Source organism: Procambarus clarkii, chromosome 54 (assembly GCF_040958095.1).
Source record: "Procambarus clarkii isolate CNS0578487 chromosome 54, FALCON_Pclarkii_2.0, whole genome shotgun sequence".
Classification (NCBI taxonomy): Eukaryota; Metazoa; Arthropoda; class Malacostraca; order Decapoda; family Cambaridae; genus Procambarus; species Procambarus clarkii.
This window is the reverse complement of record NC_091203.1, coordinates 17,053,265-17,071,678: the sequence shown is the minus strand read 5'-3', so window position 1 is coordinate 17,071,678 and position 18,414 is coordinate 17,053,265. Positions and strand designations below refer to the sequence as shown.

The window sequence follows — 18,414 nt, the reverse complement described above, 5'->3', positions numbered from 1 at the left end:
TAGCAGGCAGCTGAAATAAGTTTTTAATGCAATTTCATTGTTAAACACTTCCGCTATGCAAGGGGGTAGTTTATATACTAACAAGCATATTTAGAAAAAAGTCACAGGTCTACTAATGAAATATAAAACAAGATAGCGTTTTCACCATAAATAGTTCCTTCTTGCGTAGAGACCCGTGTAACCAGGGAGCATTCCGTAGTAAAAGTCTTCAGCGCAACTATGGTATACAAAAAACTGCTCAAGATTTCTTTCCATTGTTGCACAATAAATATTAGATCATTAAAATTTTAAATAAAATTGATCGTTTTATCAAGTTTTTATTTCAGGCAAGACAAGTACAATAAATTAAGCATAGTATCTGGCGGTGGTGGACGTAACCGTAGTAGTTACTATTTGGGTGATGGTAGTTACTATATCCTGCACGAGTTCTTGTGTAGATACCACAGGGACCGTCTGGATCTGCAAAATACAAACATTATTGACGTTTGTGTAATAAAGTTAATGAACACTTCCACAAGTTCAAGACTACATAGTTACCTCATGAGTGACAGCCACGTGGGTGATGGTCTGCCAGTATTTAACAGTATCTGTTGTGGTAACAAACTGACTGTAGATGGAGACCATTGTGCTCACTGGGTAGACCCCCACCGTAGCCGTTACCAACACTACCGGTGTGGAGGTGACCCTTATCACAGAGGTCACTGTCTGTGGCTGCTGAGAAACAAACTCCCATTGGGTGGTTGTCTGGGTGACTGTCAGGGTGATCGCTGTCTGCTCAGTAACCCAGACGTCAGAGGTTGTAGTCTCCCGCAGAGTGTGGGTCAGGGTAGTCTGCAATATTATACACCATTACCAATTAGTGAAACATAAATAACAGGTTGGTTGAGAAGGGTAGTACCATGGTTACCAACCTCAGTGGTGACGGTGGAGGTTGTGGGGGTGACGACTGGCAGGGGCGCGTGGGTGCCGTAAGGTTGGTACGCCTGACCCTGGATCTGTTAGAGTGCAATTTTTAGCTTCTTTCAAAATTGCGTTTAATATTTGCAAGAGTATAGTGTAAAAATGGTAATTACCTGGGCGATACAACAGAGGAAGAGTAGAGCAAATATCGCCATCTGTATGGAAGAAAAGGCAGTGTGTAATTAGAAGTCAGAAGAGTTATTAGCTACCACGATCAAAGAATTATCAAAAGGCACCAAACCGGGAAGGCTATGCAGCACCATCAAATGTGCAGAATAATCAGAAGGTGCTAAATATCACAAAGGATGCCAATACGAGAACTGAAACGCACAAGGCGAACAACATCAAAAGTTTTAGATACGCCAGGAACTCTAATACAGGAACAAGCGACCGCGAGGAATGGTCAGAACGTAAGATACGCTCGTCCTGGAAGCCAAGACATTCAATTAGGACATGCATAACCATAAGAGGGACAATACAATTTGGACAACAAGGAGCAGAGTAGCGCCCCATTAAACAACCGTGAGCCAAGTGCGTATGGCCAATACGCAACCTCACAGTCGTTTTCCCACCACCAGTCATGGTGGTGGGATGATCCAGCCAACGTTAAGGATGGAGGAATGAATAACTGGCTTAAAGTCTAAATAAGGAATACCTTTATGGGAGAGGGGACCAGAGCAGACAGCTTCCCTGGCTGCAGCCAGGGAAGCTGCACACAAGCTACCGCACGCTCAAGCAACACCAATATGACTGGGAACCCAGCAAAACTCCTACTTAAATTTACTGTGTATAAGAAACAGCCAATGCTGAATCTGTACGATCACTGGAAGTACAGGATTAAAGGATCCAAGAGCCATGAGGGCACTACCAAAGTCAACAACAATCACAAAGGAAGATTGACAATGACAAAGCCAGACTCGAAAAGCAGAGAGAATAGCATAAAGTTCTGCAGTGAAGATGCTAGTCTCCGGAGGTAGGCGACACAAGTGTGGTCAGGAAAACAGTAGCCAACACCGTCTGCAGACTTAGACCCATCGCTGAAAATGGAAATGGAGTGGGAGTGGGAAGAAGTGTGGTCAATGAAAAGGTGTTCGAGAACTGCAGGAGGCGTAAGAGCTTTAGTAATACGGGCAAGGGATAAACAAAATTTAGGAAGGGGGACCCTCCAAAGGGAAAGGACAGAACAATACGAGGAGAAGCATCGGCAATACGAATCTAAAGAGAATCTTTTAAGACAACCGGACAGAAAGAGGCAGTGAAGAGGAACAGGAGCTATAGGCGGGATAAGAGTCAAAGAACGACAGAGGCGAGGGTAAGGATGTTGCAAGGACCACACATGATATCGAAGACAAGTGATCACAGCGGTCCTAAAGAGAGAGGAATCCATTTTCAATATACAAGCTGGGGGCAGGAGTCTAACGAAAGGCACCAGAGCAGAGGTACAAACCATTATGGTGCAAAGCATCATGGCTGAAAATTAGAAGAGGCAGAAGAGTAAGCAGGGTAACCATAATTAGTTTTGACAGTACGAGAAAGGAATGTAAAGAGGAGCGTGCGCTTATCTGCTCCAGAAGTACGGCACAAAACCCTTTAGGATGTTAAGAGCCTTAGAGCATTCAACTCGGGTAAAAGTTATGGGGTGACCAAGACAATGGAGTTTCGAAGATTAACCCCAAAAGCTTAACGGAATTCCTGTACACAAAGAGGCGAATGATCACCCCCGACAACAGAGGGCAAGGTCGTCGACAGAGCCGAGAAGACGCAAGAAGGAAGAGGAAAGAAGACCACTGAAGGCAAGTATAAAAAAAAAAAAATTATAGTGCTCAGAACACTAACTTGGGGCACACCCTTGCATTGCCGAAAAAGAGGAAGAGAGTTGCCCCAAGCCTCACTAAAGGCACGACGAGAGAGGAAGCTTTTTAGGAAGAGAGGGAGATTACCACGAAGGACAAGAGAACGAAGTTGGGAGAGAATATGATAAGACACCGCCTGGACATAAGCCTTTTCCAGGTCTAAAAATACGGCAACAACGGAGGTCATCGCAGCAAAACCAGAATATAGAGCAAGTTCACCAGCACATCTGTTGTGCCGAGGAATTTACGAAAAGCCAAATTGAGAAGGGGAGGTGGTGTAGTGTTCTAAGAACCACATAAAATTAACGTTAACCATACGTTCAAGAGAGTTTGCAGACAATTCTTGAGGGCAATAGGTCAGAAGCCCTGAGGGCATGTCACGAGAAACCATGGTTTCCGAACAGAGAGGACATCAGCATCGAACCAGTCTTCGGACTGACGACGACTCCCAGACCCGGTTGTACAGACTCATACCTAGACGTGCACAAAGGGAGATTGCAAAGCATTTAATGAATGCCATCAGAGCCCGCTGCCGTAGAACCACAGAGGGCCAGGGCAGATTGAAGTTCAGAGAGAATGGATCGTTATAGGGAAGGCCGAGATGGGTACGGAAATCTAAAAGACGAGATTCAAGAACAGGATTAAGAAGAAAGGACGAAGATGAGAACCAGAGCCAACATGAAAAGTGGGAACCCAGTTCGGCCGCAACCTGCACCGGGTCCAACACAGGAGTACCACGGAGGTGAAGAACCGGCTAGACATAGTGAACGAAGTTACCCACTATCTTGTGGATGTGCTTCAAGATCTGCAACAGGTGATTTTCGGACATAATGGTGGCAACGCAAGACTGCCAACACTTAACCGTATAGATGGTCCACTGCACTCCTTCCGAAATAAAAGAATCTGCCGGCGGCGGTGTCCAAGCTGAACGGTTACAGCAGACAGCCCGAGCACATTCGACATTTCACTAGGGAACACACTTCTGCGTGTCCCTAGAGGTAGAATGAGGAACACAGTGTACGACCATAACAAGAAATCTTCACAACCCGAAGCGGCAGACGGTGACAGCCGCGAGGGGATCTAGTGAAAACTTCCACCTGGAGAACAGAATGACCTTGGTCCTCGAGGATGTCTAGTAGCCTCATGGCAGTCATATCCCGAATACCAGTTGCAGCATGATGCGGGAGGAGAGTGTCAACACTGGCACTTAACAGTTTTATGGAGATCCAAAGAGTAGTCTCCATCGCAGGACAATGCGGTTAAGCGGCTAGCTGTATGCCGAGAAGCAGCAAAGACATTTGTACCAAAACCAGTGGGGTTAATTTAACAGGCATCAACTTAATCAAAGTTTTTATAGAGGGAGAAATCTTGAGGAGGTGCAGAACCCAACTGGAGGCATCATTATTTAGCCCATGAAGTAGGACCAAACAACGGTGGTATGCATTAGTATGAGAAGGGATCGTGCGAGTGCGACCACGGTGAGGACGGCGTCGAGAACCTCCAAGTGTTGAAAGGTGTAGTAGTTATATTGAGACCAAGCCGGGCCAGGGGACGGGGTAGATACCAGAGGGGGCTTAGGGATGAAACCAACCACAGGAGGGAGGGAAGCATAGGCATCAGGAGGAGCAGCAAGGTCAGGTCTCACAGTGTAGAATGGGTTACAGAGCCCCGTCTTTAAACAGGGCTCTACTCGGGGGCTTGGTCGCCCACCCCACGAGCCCGAAAAGTCATAAGAGAAACAGTAGTCATCGGCATGAAAACAAGAATGAAGACTTTTCACCAATGTCCCGCCCCGCCTCCCCACCATGGAGTCAATTAGAGGATAAGACACCCCAAGAGATATTTTGCCGGTGCCTCCTAGGGGTGCGTCGCGAGTATACCGTTCACAAACGCCACCTTAAGAACCGTCAGTCCGTAGAGATTAGGGGTTCAGTGATGAAAGAATAATCGATATTAAACGTGTCCCCTTGCTCCCGACATTGTGGTACCGATAGTTGTTCGGGTGAGAGTATGCCTCTTCAAACACCTGGCGTCAAAACAAAGAGGTCCAAAAGAATAATCAAGACTGGCAAAAGGCCGACAGGAAGTGAATTGAAAAGAATAGAAGAGAGGGGGGGGGGGGGAGGGAAGAAAAAATTAAACTAGGAAAAGTAAAAGCAAGTAATTATCAATAGAAGGAATCAAACCGGGAAGGCTATGTAGCACCATCAAATGTGCGGGATAATCAGAAGGCGCTAAATATCACCAAGAATGCCAATACGAGAAAAAAAATGCATAAGATGAACGATATCAAAAGTATCAGAGTCGCCAAGAATTCTATCGAGGGACAAGCGACCGCGGGGGACAGTTGGAAAACAAGACATACGCTCATCCTGGAAGTCAGGTCATTCAACATGAACATGTACTACTGTAAGAGGGACAATGCAATTTGGACAATAAGGAGCAGGGCGGCGCTTCATTAAGTGACCGTGAGGTAAACGGGTATGGCCAATACGTAACCTAGCCAGAGCCGTTTCCCACTGTCGGTTACGGTGGCAGGAGGAAGGCCACTGGGACACACGACTCTTAAGAGTACGCAGTTTATTACCAAGAACAGAAGACTAACGATGCTGCCAACGGTCAAGGATGGAGGCATGAATAACTGGGTAAAAGTCTGAATAAGAAACGCCTTTATGGGAGATGGGACAAGTGCGAATAGCGTCCTTGGCGGCAGTATCCGCACGCTCATTTAAAGAGACCAACATGGCTGGGAATCCAGCAAAATGCTTCAACCTTAAATTTACTGGAGATAAGAAACGGCCAATGTTAAATCTATGACCACAGTGTGGACTGGATTAAAGGACCTTTAAGCCATGAGGGCAATACGAGAGTCAACTACTACAATGAAGGAGGACTGCCCCCAGGAAAGCACGAGACGAAGAGCATAGAGAATAGCATAGAGTTCTGCTGTGAAGATGCTAGCCTCAGGAGGAAGGCGACACTTATAAGTGTCGTCAGGAAAAACAACCGAGTAGCCCACACCGTCAGCAGACTTTGACCCGTCGGTGAAGATGGGAACGGAGTGGGAAGAAAAGTGCTCAAGAGGCGTTCAGAACTGTATGGGTGGTAAAAGCTTTAGTGATGCGGGTTAGAGAAGTACAAAATTTGGGAAGGCGGGACCCTCCACGGGGGCAAGGAGGGAACAATACGAGGCGAAGCATTAGCAAGACGAACCGAAAGAGAATATTGTAAGCGAGACAAACGGACAGAAAGAGGAAGGTGGTGAAGAGGAACAGGAACTATAGGAGTGGTAAAAGTCAAAGCACGATAGAGGCGAGTGTGAGGATGCTGTAAGGATCGCACTAGATAGCAAAGACCGTAGCGATAGCGGCGATCCTGGAGAGACAAAGTCAGTGTCAGCGTACAAACTGAGGGTAGGAGTGGAACGAGAAGCACCAGTGCCGAGGCGCAACCCAGTATGGTGCAAAGGATCAAGATGGCGAAGAGTAGGAGAAGCATAAGAGTATGCAGGGCAACCATAATCAAGCTTAGACAGGACGAGAGAGGAATGCAAATAGAGGAGCGTGCGCCTATCCGCTCCCCAAGAAGTATGGGACAAAACCTTTAAGTAGGCTTAAGTAGGTAAATAGCCTTAAGAGGTTAAGGGCCTTAGAGCATTCCACGCGGAGGTAAGAGACATGGGGCGACCGAGACAAACGAGTGTCAAAGAATAACCCCAAAAGCTTCGCGGAATCTTTGTACTCAAGGGGATGACCATAAAGTCACAGAGGGACGAAGAACGATCCGCTTCCGAGTAAAAATCATGGCACAAGTCTTAGTAGTAGAGAACTTGAAGCCACGATTGGTGTCCCAAGATGACACGGCATCAATCGCAAGTTGAAGCCGCCATTGAAGGAGAGGCGAATCATCACCTCGACAGCAAAGGGTAAGATCATCAACATAGAGAGCGGAGAAGACACCTGAAGGAAGAGAGGAAAGAAGACCATTGAGGGCAACCAGAAAAAGTAGTGTTCAGAACACTAGCCTGGGGCACACCTTCGTATTGCCGAAAAGAGGCAGAGAGAGTGGCATCAAGCCCGACTCGAAAGGTACGAGGAGAGAGAAAGTTTTGAAGGAAGAGAGGGACATTACCACGAAGGAAAAAAGAACGAAGTTGGGACAGAATATGGCATCTCCAAGTCGTGTCATAAGCCTTTTCCAGGTCAAAAAGGACAGCAACAACGGAGGTCTTCGCAGTAAAAGCGGTACGAATATAGACCTCCAAGTTCATCAGGACATCAGTCGTGCTGCGGCACTTGCGAAAATCAAATTGAGAAGGAGAGAAGTGGTGATGGTGTTCCAAGAACCACATCAGACGGACATTTACCATACGCTCAAACAGCTTGCAAACACAACTCTTTAGAGCAATAGGGCAGAAGTCCTTAAGGGACGTACCGAGAGACCCTGGTTTCCGAATAGGGAGTACAATGGCATAGAGCCAGTCCTCAGGGATGGACAACGACTGCCAGACCTGGTTACACAGAATCGGTAAATACTGAAACATGCACTGAGGGAGATGGCGAAGCTTCTCATAATGAACGTCATCCGAGCCCGCTGCCGTAGATCCGCAGAGGGCCAGGGCAGACTGAAGTTCAGAAAGAGAAAGGATCGTTATAGAGAAGGCAGAGACGAGTGTGGAAATCTAAAGGAGAAGATTCAAGAACAGGCTTACGGAAAAGGAAGGATTGAGGAAGACGAGAACCAGAGCTAGCAGAAGAAAAGTGGGAACCCAGTTCGGCAGCGACCTGCACTGGATCCCCCCCCCCCACCCCCCACAAGAGTCTAACGGAGGTGGAGAACCGGCGAGACATCTGGAACGAACTTGCCAGCAATCTTGCGGAGCTTCTTCCAAATCTGCGGTAGAGGAGTAGCGGACGTAATGGTGGAGACAAGATTTCCAACTCTCTCGTTTAGCAGTACGGATGGTCCTACGGGCCACCGCAGTTTCCTTCCGAAACAGAATGAAAGAAACGGCTGTCTGCCGGCGGTGGGTTTTTTTCCATGCTGCACGCTTACAGCCGACAGCCCCAGCACAGTCCGTATTCCACTAAAGAACACACTTCAGTGTGACCCGGGAGGAAGAGCGAGGGATAGAGCTGAGGGCAGCGTTGAAGACAGTGTCAAAAAAGGAGAAGGGCGCGAGGAAGAGGAGAGGTCAGAGAGTAGCACGGAGGGTGAATAGACACCAGTCAGCCTTGGCAAACTGCCACCGAGGGAAGGAAAGGGGAGGGTGGAAAGAGAAAAAGAAACGAGGATGGGAAAATGATCACTTGTGGAGATCATCAAGAACCAGCCACCCGAAATCTAAGAGGGACGACGAGCAGAGAAAGATCAAGACAGGAAAGGGTGCGAGTTAGAGAGTCTCCACGAGTGGGCTCACCAGAAATCAGAAGAGATAGAGATGAAGCGAGGACGAACGGTTCGAGAAGACGGCCTCGGGTGTTTGTCAGAACATCACCCTAGAGGGATGTAGACAGTTGAAATCACCCAAAAGGAGCACCGGCTCTGGCAAGGAGTCCAGGAGGTGCTTAAGATCAGGAAGGGAAAGAGGGACATTTGGAGGGAGATAAATGGAACAAACTGTATACCATTTACTTACAAAAACACGAGCAGCAGAGCAATGGATAGGGGACGGAAGAAGTAGGGGGACGAAGGGAATATCAGAACGAATTAAGAGAGCAAGAGTTATGGGCCCCAGCAAGAGCCGAGGGGGGGGGGGCAGAATGAAAGGAATAACCACGAAAGTGACCAGGACGAGCACCAAGCATGGGTTCCTGGAGACCCACACAAAGTGGTGTAAACCGTGTAATGAGAAGTTGGAGTTCATGGAAGTTGGCGTAAAATCTACGAATATTCCACCGAAGAATAGACATTATCAAAGAGAAGGGACACCAACAGAGAACTAGAAATAAAGGTAAAGAGGAACAGTGTATTAAAGAACCTCAGGAGCAGGGTCTGGATCAGGAGCAGGGTCGCAAAAATCAGGGTTAGGGGGCATGGGTAAGCTTAGTAAGGAGAGAGGGAAGAGAGCGAGAGAACAGACCAGAGGCGGACTGACGGGGTCCGGAGGATGAGGCGACAACAGAGGGGCAAGCAAGGACAGTTTGAGGAGGGGGGGCAGAAAGCAGGGAGTGCACCTTACGAAGGGCAGCAACAGAGGGAATCTGGGGCGGAAGAAACCTTCATATCAGAGACAGGGGGTTCAACTACGGAAATGGGAGGGGGATGTAGTGACAGTCAGAGGGAGGGGGTGAGGAAGAAAGCGAAACCATCTTACCTGCCGGAGAGGAAGAAGGAGAAGATCCAGGCTTACGTTTCTGACCGAGACAGGCGTTCCAGTAACAACGTACCGGGCGACAGACTCAATGGTCTCAGCAGGAGAAGAGGAACGAGAGCAAACAACACGAAGGTCGCTGGGAGGATGATGGATATCAGCCTGGACCGACAGGTGGCGTGGCGGATCAAGAGACTGGAGGAGGGGGGGGGGGGGGGGGGAGGGTCGGGAAGAAAGTGGGGGAGATGGGGAAGACAAAGGAGACATGGCGGACTGGGTAGGAAAGGGGGGGAAATCCCAGATGGAGAACCGGGAGAGAGACCATCTGGGACAGGAGGTAAAAGAATAGGGAGGCGGTGGTGGGTGTGGCCGGGTTTAAGGCCTGGAAATGGTTGAGAGACTGAGGAAGACGGGAAGGACGAAGAAAGGTCGAACGCAACACGCGAGCGTAGGTCAAGGCACCCGCGAAAGGGGGCGAGACGACGAACTTTGCGTCTCGCTTCAGGAAAAAAACAGACGATAACGGTACTTCAAGTTCAGGACGGCTTCCTCGAGTTTCTAGTGCATACACGAACTTGAGAAAGTAGGGAGGGGCTTCACCGCAATTGAGGCAGCGAGCCTGGAGAGAAGCGCACTCTGACTTAGAATTACTATCGTCCCTACAAAAGGGGCACAGATACACAGTACTGGTGCATTTGAGGACACCGTGCCCAAACTTCCAACACTTATTGCATAGTCTAAGAGAGGGAATGTACTCTTGAACGGAGCATCTGGCACCAGCAAGAATAACAGAGGGCGGAAGGGCCCTACTATCAAAGAGGATTTTTATAACTCGAAGGGGCTGACGGCGATGACCACGAGGGGGTCGAGTAAACGTGTCCACCTAGAGGACAGAATGGCCTTGGGCTTTTAGGATATGTTTAATATCCTCCTGGCAATCTTCGAGGTCCCGAACACCAGTTGATACATGGTGTGGGACGACAACAGTGCCAACACTGGCATTTAACCGAACGTTCTTGGAGACCCAGACAGGGGTCTCGCCAATGCAGGACAAAGCGGCTAAGCGAGTAGCTGCATCCCGAGAAGGAGCAGCGACGACACACGTACTGTAACTGGTAGAGTTAAAAGTAAAAGCCATCTACTGAATCAACAAGGTGTTTATGGAGGGAGAAGTCGTCAGGAGGAGTAGAATCCAGATGGTGGAGATCAAAGTATTTAGCTCGCGTAGCAGGACCAAACAAGACGTCGAAAGTACCATTACGGGAAGGGATCGTGCGAGTGCAGCCGTGGTGGGATCGGCGGCGAGAACCCCCAGAGGTCACGGGGGTAAAAGGCGTAGTAGTCACAATGAGAGACGAAGCTGCGCCAGGGGACGAGGTAGTCACCACTGGGGGCCTGGGACTCGACCCAACCACAGAGAAGGGAGGGGAGCCGAGGGGAGGCGTCAGAGGTTAAAGGAGGAGCAAGGTTGGGGCCTAATGCAGTGGAGGCTATAGAGCCCGGTCTTCCAACACGGACGGACTCTGGGGCTTTGTCGCCCACCGCACGAGCCTGAGAAGGTAGAGCAGAAACAGTTGAAACTAGATTTTTCATCGCTACGAAAAGTAATATTCATTCACGAATGTGCCCCCACACCCATCATGGAGCCACAATTAGATGCAGACACCCAACAAGAAGCTATCGCCGATCATGCTGGGGCCTCCCAGGGATGCGTCGTGAGTATGCGCCCCACAAACGCCACCTTAAGAACCGACAGTCCGTCGAGATCAGGTTCAGTGACGAAAGGGGGGAGCGACAATAAAAAATTCCCCTCGCTCTCGAGGTTGGGTACTACAGTTCTTCGGGTGCAAGAGTAAGCCTCCCCAAGCACCCGGGCGTCAAAATAGAAGAAGTCCAAAGGAATAACAAAAACAAACAAAAGGTTGGCAGGAAACGGCAAGCAGATAGGAGAAAAGGGGGGAAAAAAACGAAACAAAAGGAAAAGGTGTTCAGCACAATTGGAGAGGACAGCAACAGGAGCACAAGGCTACAAAAAGGACAGAGGACTGTCCCAAGGAGCATCACACTCCAGCAGGCGACCACTAAGCCCCCCCCCCTTTTCCTCACGGCCGCAACGAGCTGAGCAAGGGGTAGGAAAAGTAAAAGATTCGACACAATTGGAGAAGACAGCAGCAGGAGCACAAGGCTTCAAAAGGATGGGACCGACCCATGGAGCATTACCCTCCGGCAGCCGCCTACCAAGCCCCCTCACGACAACAGGCAGGATGGGGAGGGGGTACCATGATCAGAGCATTCAGATATACTCTGAAATCTAAACAGAACTGAAGTTACTGCACCGAATATTTCCTCACCAGTTCAAACAATGCAAGACAGAATTTGTGAAAATTTTATGGGAAACTTACGGTTTATGAAGCCGGTCAATATATTAAAAGATTGTTGGGAAGGAGGAAGTACAGGAGTCCTTAAAGTGAAGATTATCAAAGTTTAAAAATTAGATTTGATATTAAGCGATAGGGTAGGAAGTTCAACTTACTATTTCTGGCAGTTTCGTCAGAAGTCTATTCATAATAGTAAATATTTGGGATATTTAAATCAAATAGCAATGTTAAAAGAGTAATCAGCTTCAGCCTTTAATCGTTTGAATTAAATTATTCAAATGGTAGAAAGTTAGTTAATAGTTAATATAAAGCGAGAAAAATAGTTAAAAATTAGTCAAGTCGAATACTATGTGCTTCAGGGCGTTTATATTATACTCTATGATCCGCAAATTTTGCTCAAGTTATGAACGTGCAGTAATATAGTTAAGAGAAACTGCCAATTAAAATCTGTTTAATAGACATTAAGATGCCCGTCTTATTAGGTCCTCATTGGAGGTTATAGTTAACCAAAATGAATTTCAGCAAATCTAATCAAATTATTTTCTTAAGACTACGGATAATTTAAGTATATAGGCAGTAATTTAGTAAAGAATGCAGAATATCTTGGCAGAAATTATAAATATTTAGTCTGCTATTGGAGTAGAGACTTTGCATTAAAGTTTAAGGTTACATTTCTTTAACAACTAACTGCGATGCAAACTATTTTAAATCCATAGTTCTACGTTTTGCACAAGTGATTGAATTTTAGGAATTTGTGAAAAGAGAGCATGTTACTAGGGTTAAAGTAAGTTACAAAATAAACATTTGCTAGACCTAGACTTTTAACTGTTCAAGAAATTTACATTTTAAAAAATGTATTACATTTTAAGCACTTTAATTTTTACTATAGATTAGAATCACCAAGAAAATACTTATAACAATCTACTATATTACCTTAATAAGTACATTAATAAAATATTACTAACTTAACATCATAGAATCAGTACCTGTTAAGCAATTAATTCCAAGTAGGATTTCTATTTCAGTAAACAATATACTTAAATAATTGGCCAGATGTACAATTGATTTAAAACTAACCTTTAACAACACTTAAAATATGAGAGAAGGTACCACACAGACAACAGTGGACTGACTGTGGTTGAAGGCGGGCCGGGCACCTCGTTGACTCAACATCAAACACTTTAGGGGAAAGGTACACAGTTCCCCACAAAAGCTGCCAAGACCACCATGACAGCGCCATCTATTGACTGAACCGTCAGCTACGCTCCCAGTGGAACAAAATGGTGTGAAGACTCACGGAGACTCAATATTTATTTATTTTTATCATGTCCAATAATTCCTTACAATTCTATTTAATAATTATATTAACATATTATTTTTTGCAGCCTTTTTATCGCTTTACTGATTAATAGCAAAATATTAGTTTTGCTTTGAATTTTACCTTAAGTCTTACAATATTTAATTATGAGTAATTGTAATACCGTAGCGCAAAATGTATATATTTGCCATCTTTTTTTTTTATTAATACATGAGGTACATCTGCATTTGTGCAGCTACCCTAGACTATGAAGTGGTGTACAGTGTGTCAAAAAAGCTAACCACGTGATGCTAAAAAATCCCCATCACACAGGATGGTTAGTCATTCCGAGGCATGTGATAGGCAGTCTGCACAGGCAGACTGTGGATGTATTTTGAGGATATCATCAGCACAAGAGTGAATAAGGTAGCAGTGGTAAAAAAAGTCCCCATATTGCAGGATGGTTAGTCATACAGGGTCATATGTTTAGTAGCCTGCACTGGCAAATTTTGGGTGCAATATGAGGATATCCTCAAGAATACGAGAGTGAATAAAGTAATTGCAAAGCTCCAGGTACCTCATACCAACTGGTCTGAAAGGTCTAATAACTGGACATTCGGTGATGTAGTGTGGGATACCATGCCGCAGTTCCTGCTCACAGAGTTTGCACCTGGAGTGCTCAGGATTGGGAGATCCATCACCTATAGCCACCTGCCACAGGTAACGGTAACCCAATCTGATCCTTGCAACCACTGTATCGCACAGTCTGGTGGATGTTTTGTACTGCCCATAGATATAGATTTCAGATCTGAACAAATCATAGCTTTTAATACTAGTTCTTTCAGGTCGTTGGGAGTCAGTAATTTCCTTCCTATCAGACCTGAGTGTTTGAACCAATACAATTTTGACAGTAGAGATGGGGATACCTAGATCTAATTCAACTTCATCGTTGTTGCACGCTAATTTGGCTGCAATGTCTGTCTCATTATGATGGGTTATATTTATGTGTGAAGGTATCCATATAAAAGGGATTCGAGACCCTTTACTCTGTGCAGCAATTAGATCATTTATAATTGGTAGTATGAGGTTCTTGCTGTCGATCTTCCAGGAGAAATTTTCGATTGCTTGAAGAGCAGACTTTGAATCACAAAATATTATTTCTCCTCCAATGTTTTTTTAATGTACTGGTAGCTAGTTATGATGCTGCTAGTTCTGCTTGTGTGGAGGTCATCCAGTTGTTTAGCCTGACACTGACAGTCTTTGTGCAAATATTATTTCTATAAAACCTGCATGCTGCTGCAGTTCGTTCCGAGGCCCCCACTCACATATTGAGAAATAACACCGTGGGCTTAAATTCACATATTCACCACACTAGGTCTACACTCACATTTTGAGAAGGAGCATTGTAGGCCTCAAAGCCTATATTTACAGCCGTATGCCTACTTGTCTGCACTATTACAGTTGACACTCCTCTCCCTCAGATCTGGAAGAAAATCCGTTTGTAGGGGGTACGTTTGTTCCAGATATCACGCCAGTCCTTCACTTCCGTGGTCCTGTTGTGTCTGATCCGGTGTCGGTTGCATCCGAACTGGGTTCATACTTATCGACTGTTAGCTCCGGTTCTCATTTTCCTCCCTCTTTTCTTGCTCGCAAGCCCCTTCTTGAATCTTGCCCTTAGATTTTCGCACGCATCTCCAGCTCTCCTAAAATGACTTTTTTCACTCTCTCGGAGTAATACATGACTCCAGTCTGCCTTTGCCATATACGGTTCTACGGCAGCGGGCTCAGATGACATTACTTATGGGATGCTTCGCCATCTTTCTCTATGCACATTTTACTATTTACACAATATTTATAACCGTATATATGAGTCGTCGTCAGTGCCCACGCACTGGCTTGAGGTAGTTCTTCCTGTTTGGAAACCAGGTTCTCTAGTTGAAGCATGACTGATGTCCTCGTAAACTTGAAGGTCTATTCCTACTGCCTTTGCTGCTAAAACCTCTGTTGTTGCTGCTGCCCTTTTTGACCTGGAAAAGGCATATGACACCACCTGGAGATACCATTTTCTGTCCTAACTCCGTCCTGTTTGCCTTCGTGGTAATCTCCCTCTCTTCCTACAAAGCTTCCTCTCTAGCCGTTCCTTTAGAGTGAGGCTTAGTACCACTCTCTCTGCCTTTTTTCGGCAATACTAAGGTGTACCCCATGGTAGTGTTCTTAGCAGTACTCTTATTCCTGGTAGCACTCAGTGGTCTTCTTGCTTCCCTTCCTTCTGGAGTTTTCTCAGCTCTATGTTGACGATCTTACGCTCTGATGTCGCGGTGAAGACTCACTTTTCCTACAACGACAACTTCAATATGCAATTGATGCCGTGTCGTCCTGGGCCATCAATTATGGCTTCAATTTTTATACAACTAAGACTTGTTTTACGCACTCCTCTCTTTATATTCCTCTCTCGTGCTGTCGAAACTCGATTATGTCTGTTCCACTTACTCGTCTGCCTCTCCTTCCACTCATCGTTGTCTTGATGCTCTGCACCATACTGGGTTACGCCTCAGCTCTGGTACCTTTTGTTCGTCCCTTACCCTGAGTCTTTCGTCCTGTCTCTACAGGATCGTCGTGTTCGCTATTGTCTTCGCTACATTGAGTGGTCCCTACAACACCCTCACTCTCGCTTACGTCGTGCCTTCATCGATAACCCTCCTGTAGGCGCTGTTCACTTTCACTATCTTCCTTTTCTTGCCCAGTTGTCTTGCTTGCCCAACCAAACCTAACTGCAGGATTTCTGCAGGCACAAATAGTAAATACACACAAAACAAATAACACACATGTGTTTTTCTGCTGTTAATCAGACCCTTAGTGTGTATACAATATAAGATCAGTGAGTAGGAAAGTATAGCAAGGAGCCGCAGAAGCCCAGCTGTGGGAGCGTTCTCTGCGACCTCACAGTCCGGAGATCAAGCCCTGAGTCAGTCATGGTTAGCTCCTTTTTTGTCTCACATTAGTTATTTAAAACGTTATTTTGTTCTTGTTTCTTTTTTCCATATGGATTGAAAATATATATTTTTACGTTTTGCATGCAAGATTCTTTCTCTGTTCTTGTTGCCAAGTATTTCTTAAACCTTTTCTTCACACTCCCACTAAGTTTACCGATGGTGTAGGCTATTCTGTTGTATTTCTTGAACAGACCTATATGAGGTAAGGTAAGGTAATTATCAAAAGAAGGCACCAAACCGGGAAGGCTATGTAGCACCATCAAAGTGCGAAATAATCAGAGGGCGCTAAATATCACCAAGAATGCCAATACGAGAACAAAAACGCATAAGGCGAACGATATTAAAAGTATCCGATTCACCCAGAATTCTATCGAGGGACAAGTGACCGCGAACGACGGTCGGAAAGCAAGACACACGCTCGTTGAAGTCAGGACATTCAACAAGTATATGCACAACTGTAAGAGGGACAACGCAATTCGGACAATAAGGAGCAGGGCGGCGCTCCATTAAGTGACCGTGGGTTAAGCGGGTATGACCAACCCGCAGCCGTGCCAAAGCAGTTTCCCACCGCAGGTTACGGTGGCAGGAGGAAGGCCACGGGGACACACTACGTTTGAGAGTACGCAGCTTGTTACCAACCACAGAGGACCAACAACCCTGCCAACAGGCACGAATGGAAGAATGAATAACAGGATAAAAGTCGGAATAAGGAATACTTTTACGGGAGATGGGACAAGAACGGATAGCTTCCTTAGCGGCAGCATCCGCACGCTCATTGAAAGAAACACCAATATGGCTGGGAACCCAGCAAAACTCTACTGATTTAAATTTATTAGAAATAAGAAACAGCCAATGTTGAATCTCGATGACCACCGGATGGACAGGATTAAAGGACCCTAGAGCCATGAGGGCACTGCGAGAATCAACTACAACCACAAAGGAGAAATGAAAATGAGAAAGCAAGAGACGAAGAACATAGAGAATAGCATAAAGTTCTGCCATAAAGACTCTAGCCTCTGAAGGGAGGCGACACATATAAGTACGGTCAGGAAAAACAACAGAATAGCCCACACCGTTCGCAGACTTAGACCCATCGGTGAAGATGGAAATAGAGTGGGAGTGCGAAGAAAAGTGCTCAAGGAAGAGGCTTTTCAGAATAGTAGGAGGGGTAAAGGCTTTAGTAATACAAGTCAAGGACGTACAAAACTTGGGAAGGGGGACTCTCCACGGAGGTAAGGAAGGAACAATACGATGAGAAACATTAGAAATATGAACAGAAAGAGAATCCTGTAAGCGAGATAACCGGACAGAAAGTGGAAGACAATGAAGAGGAACAGGAACCACAGGAGGAGGAAAAGTCAATGTACGACAGAGGCGAGAGGAAGGATATAGAAAGGATCGCGCAAGATAGCGAAGACAGTAGCGATCACGGCGGTCCTGAAGAGAGAGAAAGCCAGTGTCAACATACAAACTAAGGGCGGGAGTCGAACGAAAGGCACCAGAGCTGAGACGCAATCCAGTATGATGCAAAGCTACAAGACGGCGAAGAGTAGAAGGAGAAGCATAAGAGTATGCAGGGCAACCATAATCGAGTTTAGACAGGACGAGAGAGGAGTGCAAATAGAGGAGCGTGCGCCTATCCGCTCCCCAAGAAGTATGGGACAAAACCTTAAAGAGGTTAAGGGCCTTAGAGCATTCAACTCGGAGGTAAGAGATATGGGCTGACCAAGACAAACGAGTGTCAAAGACTAACCCCAAAAGCTTTGCGGAATCCCTGTACACAATGGGATGACCATAAAGCGACAAAGAGGGACGAAGAACGACATGCTTCCGAGTAAAAGTCATAGCACAAGTCTTAGACGCAGAGAACTTGAAGCCATGATCGGTGGCCCAAGACAACACGGCATCAATCGCAAGTTGAAGCCGCTGTTGAAGGAGAGGGGAATCATCACGCCGACAGCAAAGGGTAAGACCATCAACATAGAGAGCAGAGAAGACGCCAGAAGGAAGAGAGGAAAGAAGACCGTTGAGGGCAAATAGAAAAAGAGTAGTGCTCAGAACACTACCCTGGGGTACACCCTCATACAACTGAAAAGGGGCAGAGAGAGCAGTACCAAGCCGCACACGAAAGGAACGACGAGAGAGGAAGCTCTGGAGGAAGAGAGGGAGGTTCCCACGAAGGCCAAAAGAATGAAGTTGAGACAGAATATGATACCGCCAGGTAGTGTCGTAAGCGTTTTCCAGGTCAAAAAGGACGGCAACAACTAAGGTCTTCGCAGCAAAAGCAGTACGGATATTGACCTCCAAGTTCACCAGGACATCTGTTGTGCTGCGGCACTTGCGAAAACCAAATTGAGAAGGGGAGAGGTGGCGATAGTGCTCTAAGAACCACATCAAACGAACGTTGACCATACGTTTAAAGAGCTTGCAGACACAACTCGTGAGAGCAATAGGGCGGAAGTCCTTGGGGGAAGACCCGAGAGACCCTGGTTTCCGAACAGGGAGGACAACAGCATCGAGCCAGTCTTCAGGGACTGACGACGACTCCCAGACCCGATTGTACAGACTCAGTAAATACTGAGACTTGCACTGAGGGAGATGGCGAAGCATTTCATAATGA

The 18,414-nt window shown here is 46.4% G+C and overlaps 1 protein-coding gene across 1 annotated transcript; it reads right to left on the bottom strand.

The window, feature by feature from the left end:
• Positions 1–304: 304 nt before the first annotated feature.
• Positions 305–12,682, bottom strand: LOC138352632 (uncharacterized). Its single transcript, XM_069305139.1, has 5 exons — positions 12,582–12,682; positions 1,074–1,115; positions 912–995; positions 538–831; positions 305–459 (listed from the first exon to the last, which is right to left on the bottom strand). The coding sequence occupies exons 2-5, from the start codon at positions 1,113–1,115 to the stop codon at positions 346–348; spliced, it is 534 nt and encodes a 177-aa protein (XP_069161240.1). The 5' UTR covers positions 12,582–12,682; the 3' UTR covers positions 305–345.
• Between the last annotated feature and the right edge of the window lie 5,732 nt (positions 12,683–18,414).

What these genes read in the sequence shown, in the direction of transcription:
- LOC138352632 (XM_069305139.1), bottom strand. Translation starts at nt 1,115, where the DNA reads ATGGCGATATTTGCTCTACTCTTCCTCTGTTGTATCGCCCAG. An exon ending in CCTCCACCGTCACCACTGAG is followed by an intron (nt 832 to 911) that starts GTTGGTAACCAT and finishes ATAATATTGCAG; the next exon opens with ACTACCCTGACCCACACTCT. An exon ending in ACGTGGCTGTCACTCATGAG is followed by an intron (nt 460 to 537) that starts GTAACTATGTAG and finishes TGTATTTTGCAG; the next exon opens with ATCCAGACGGTCCCTGTGGT.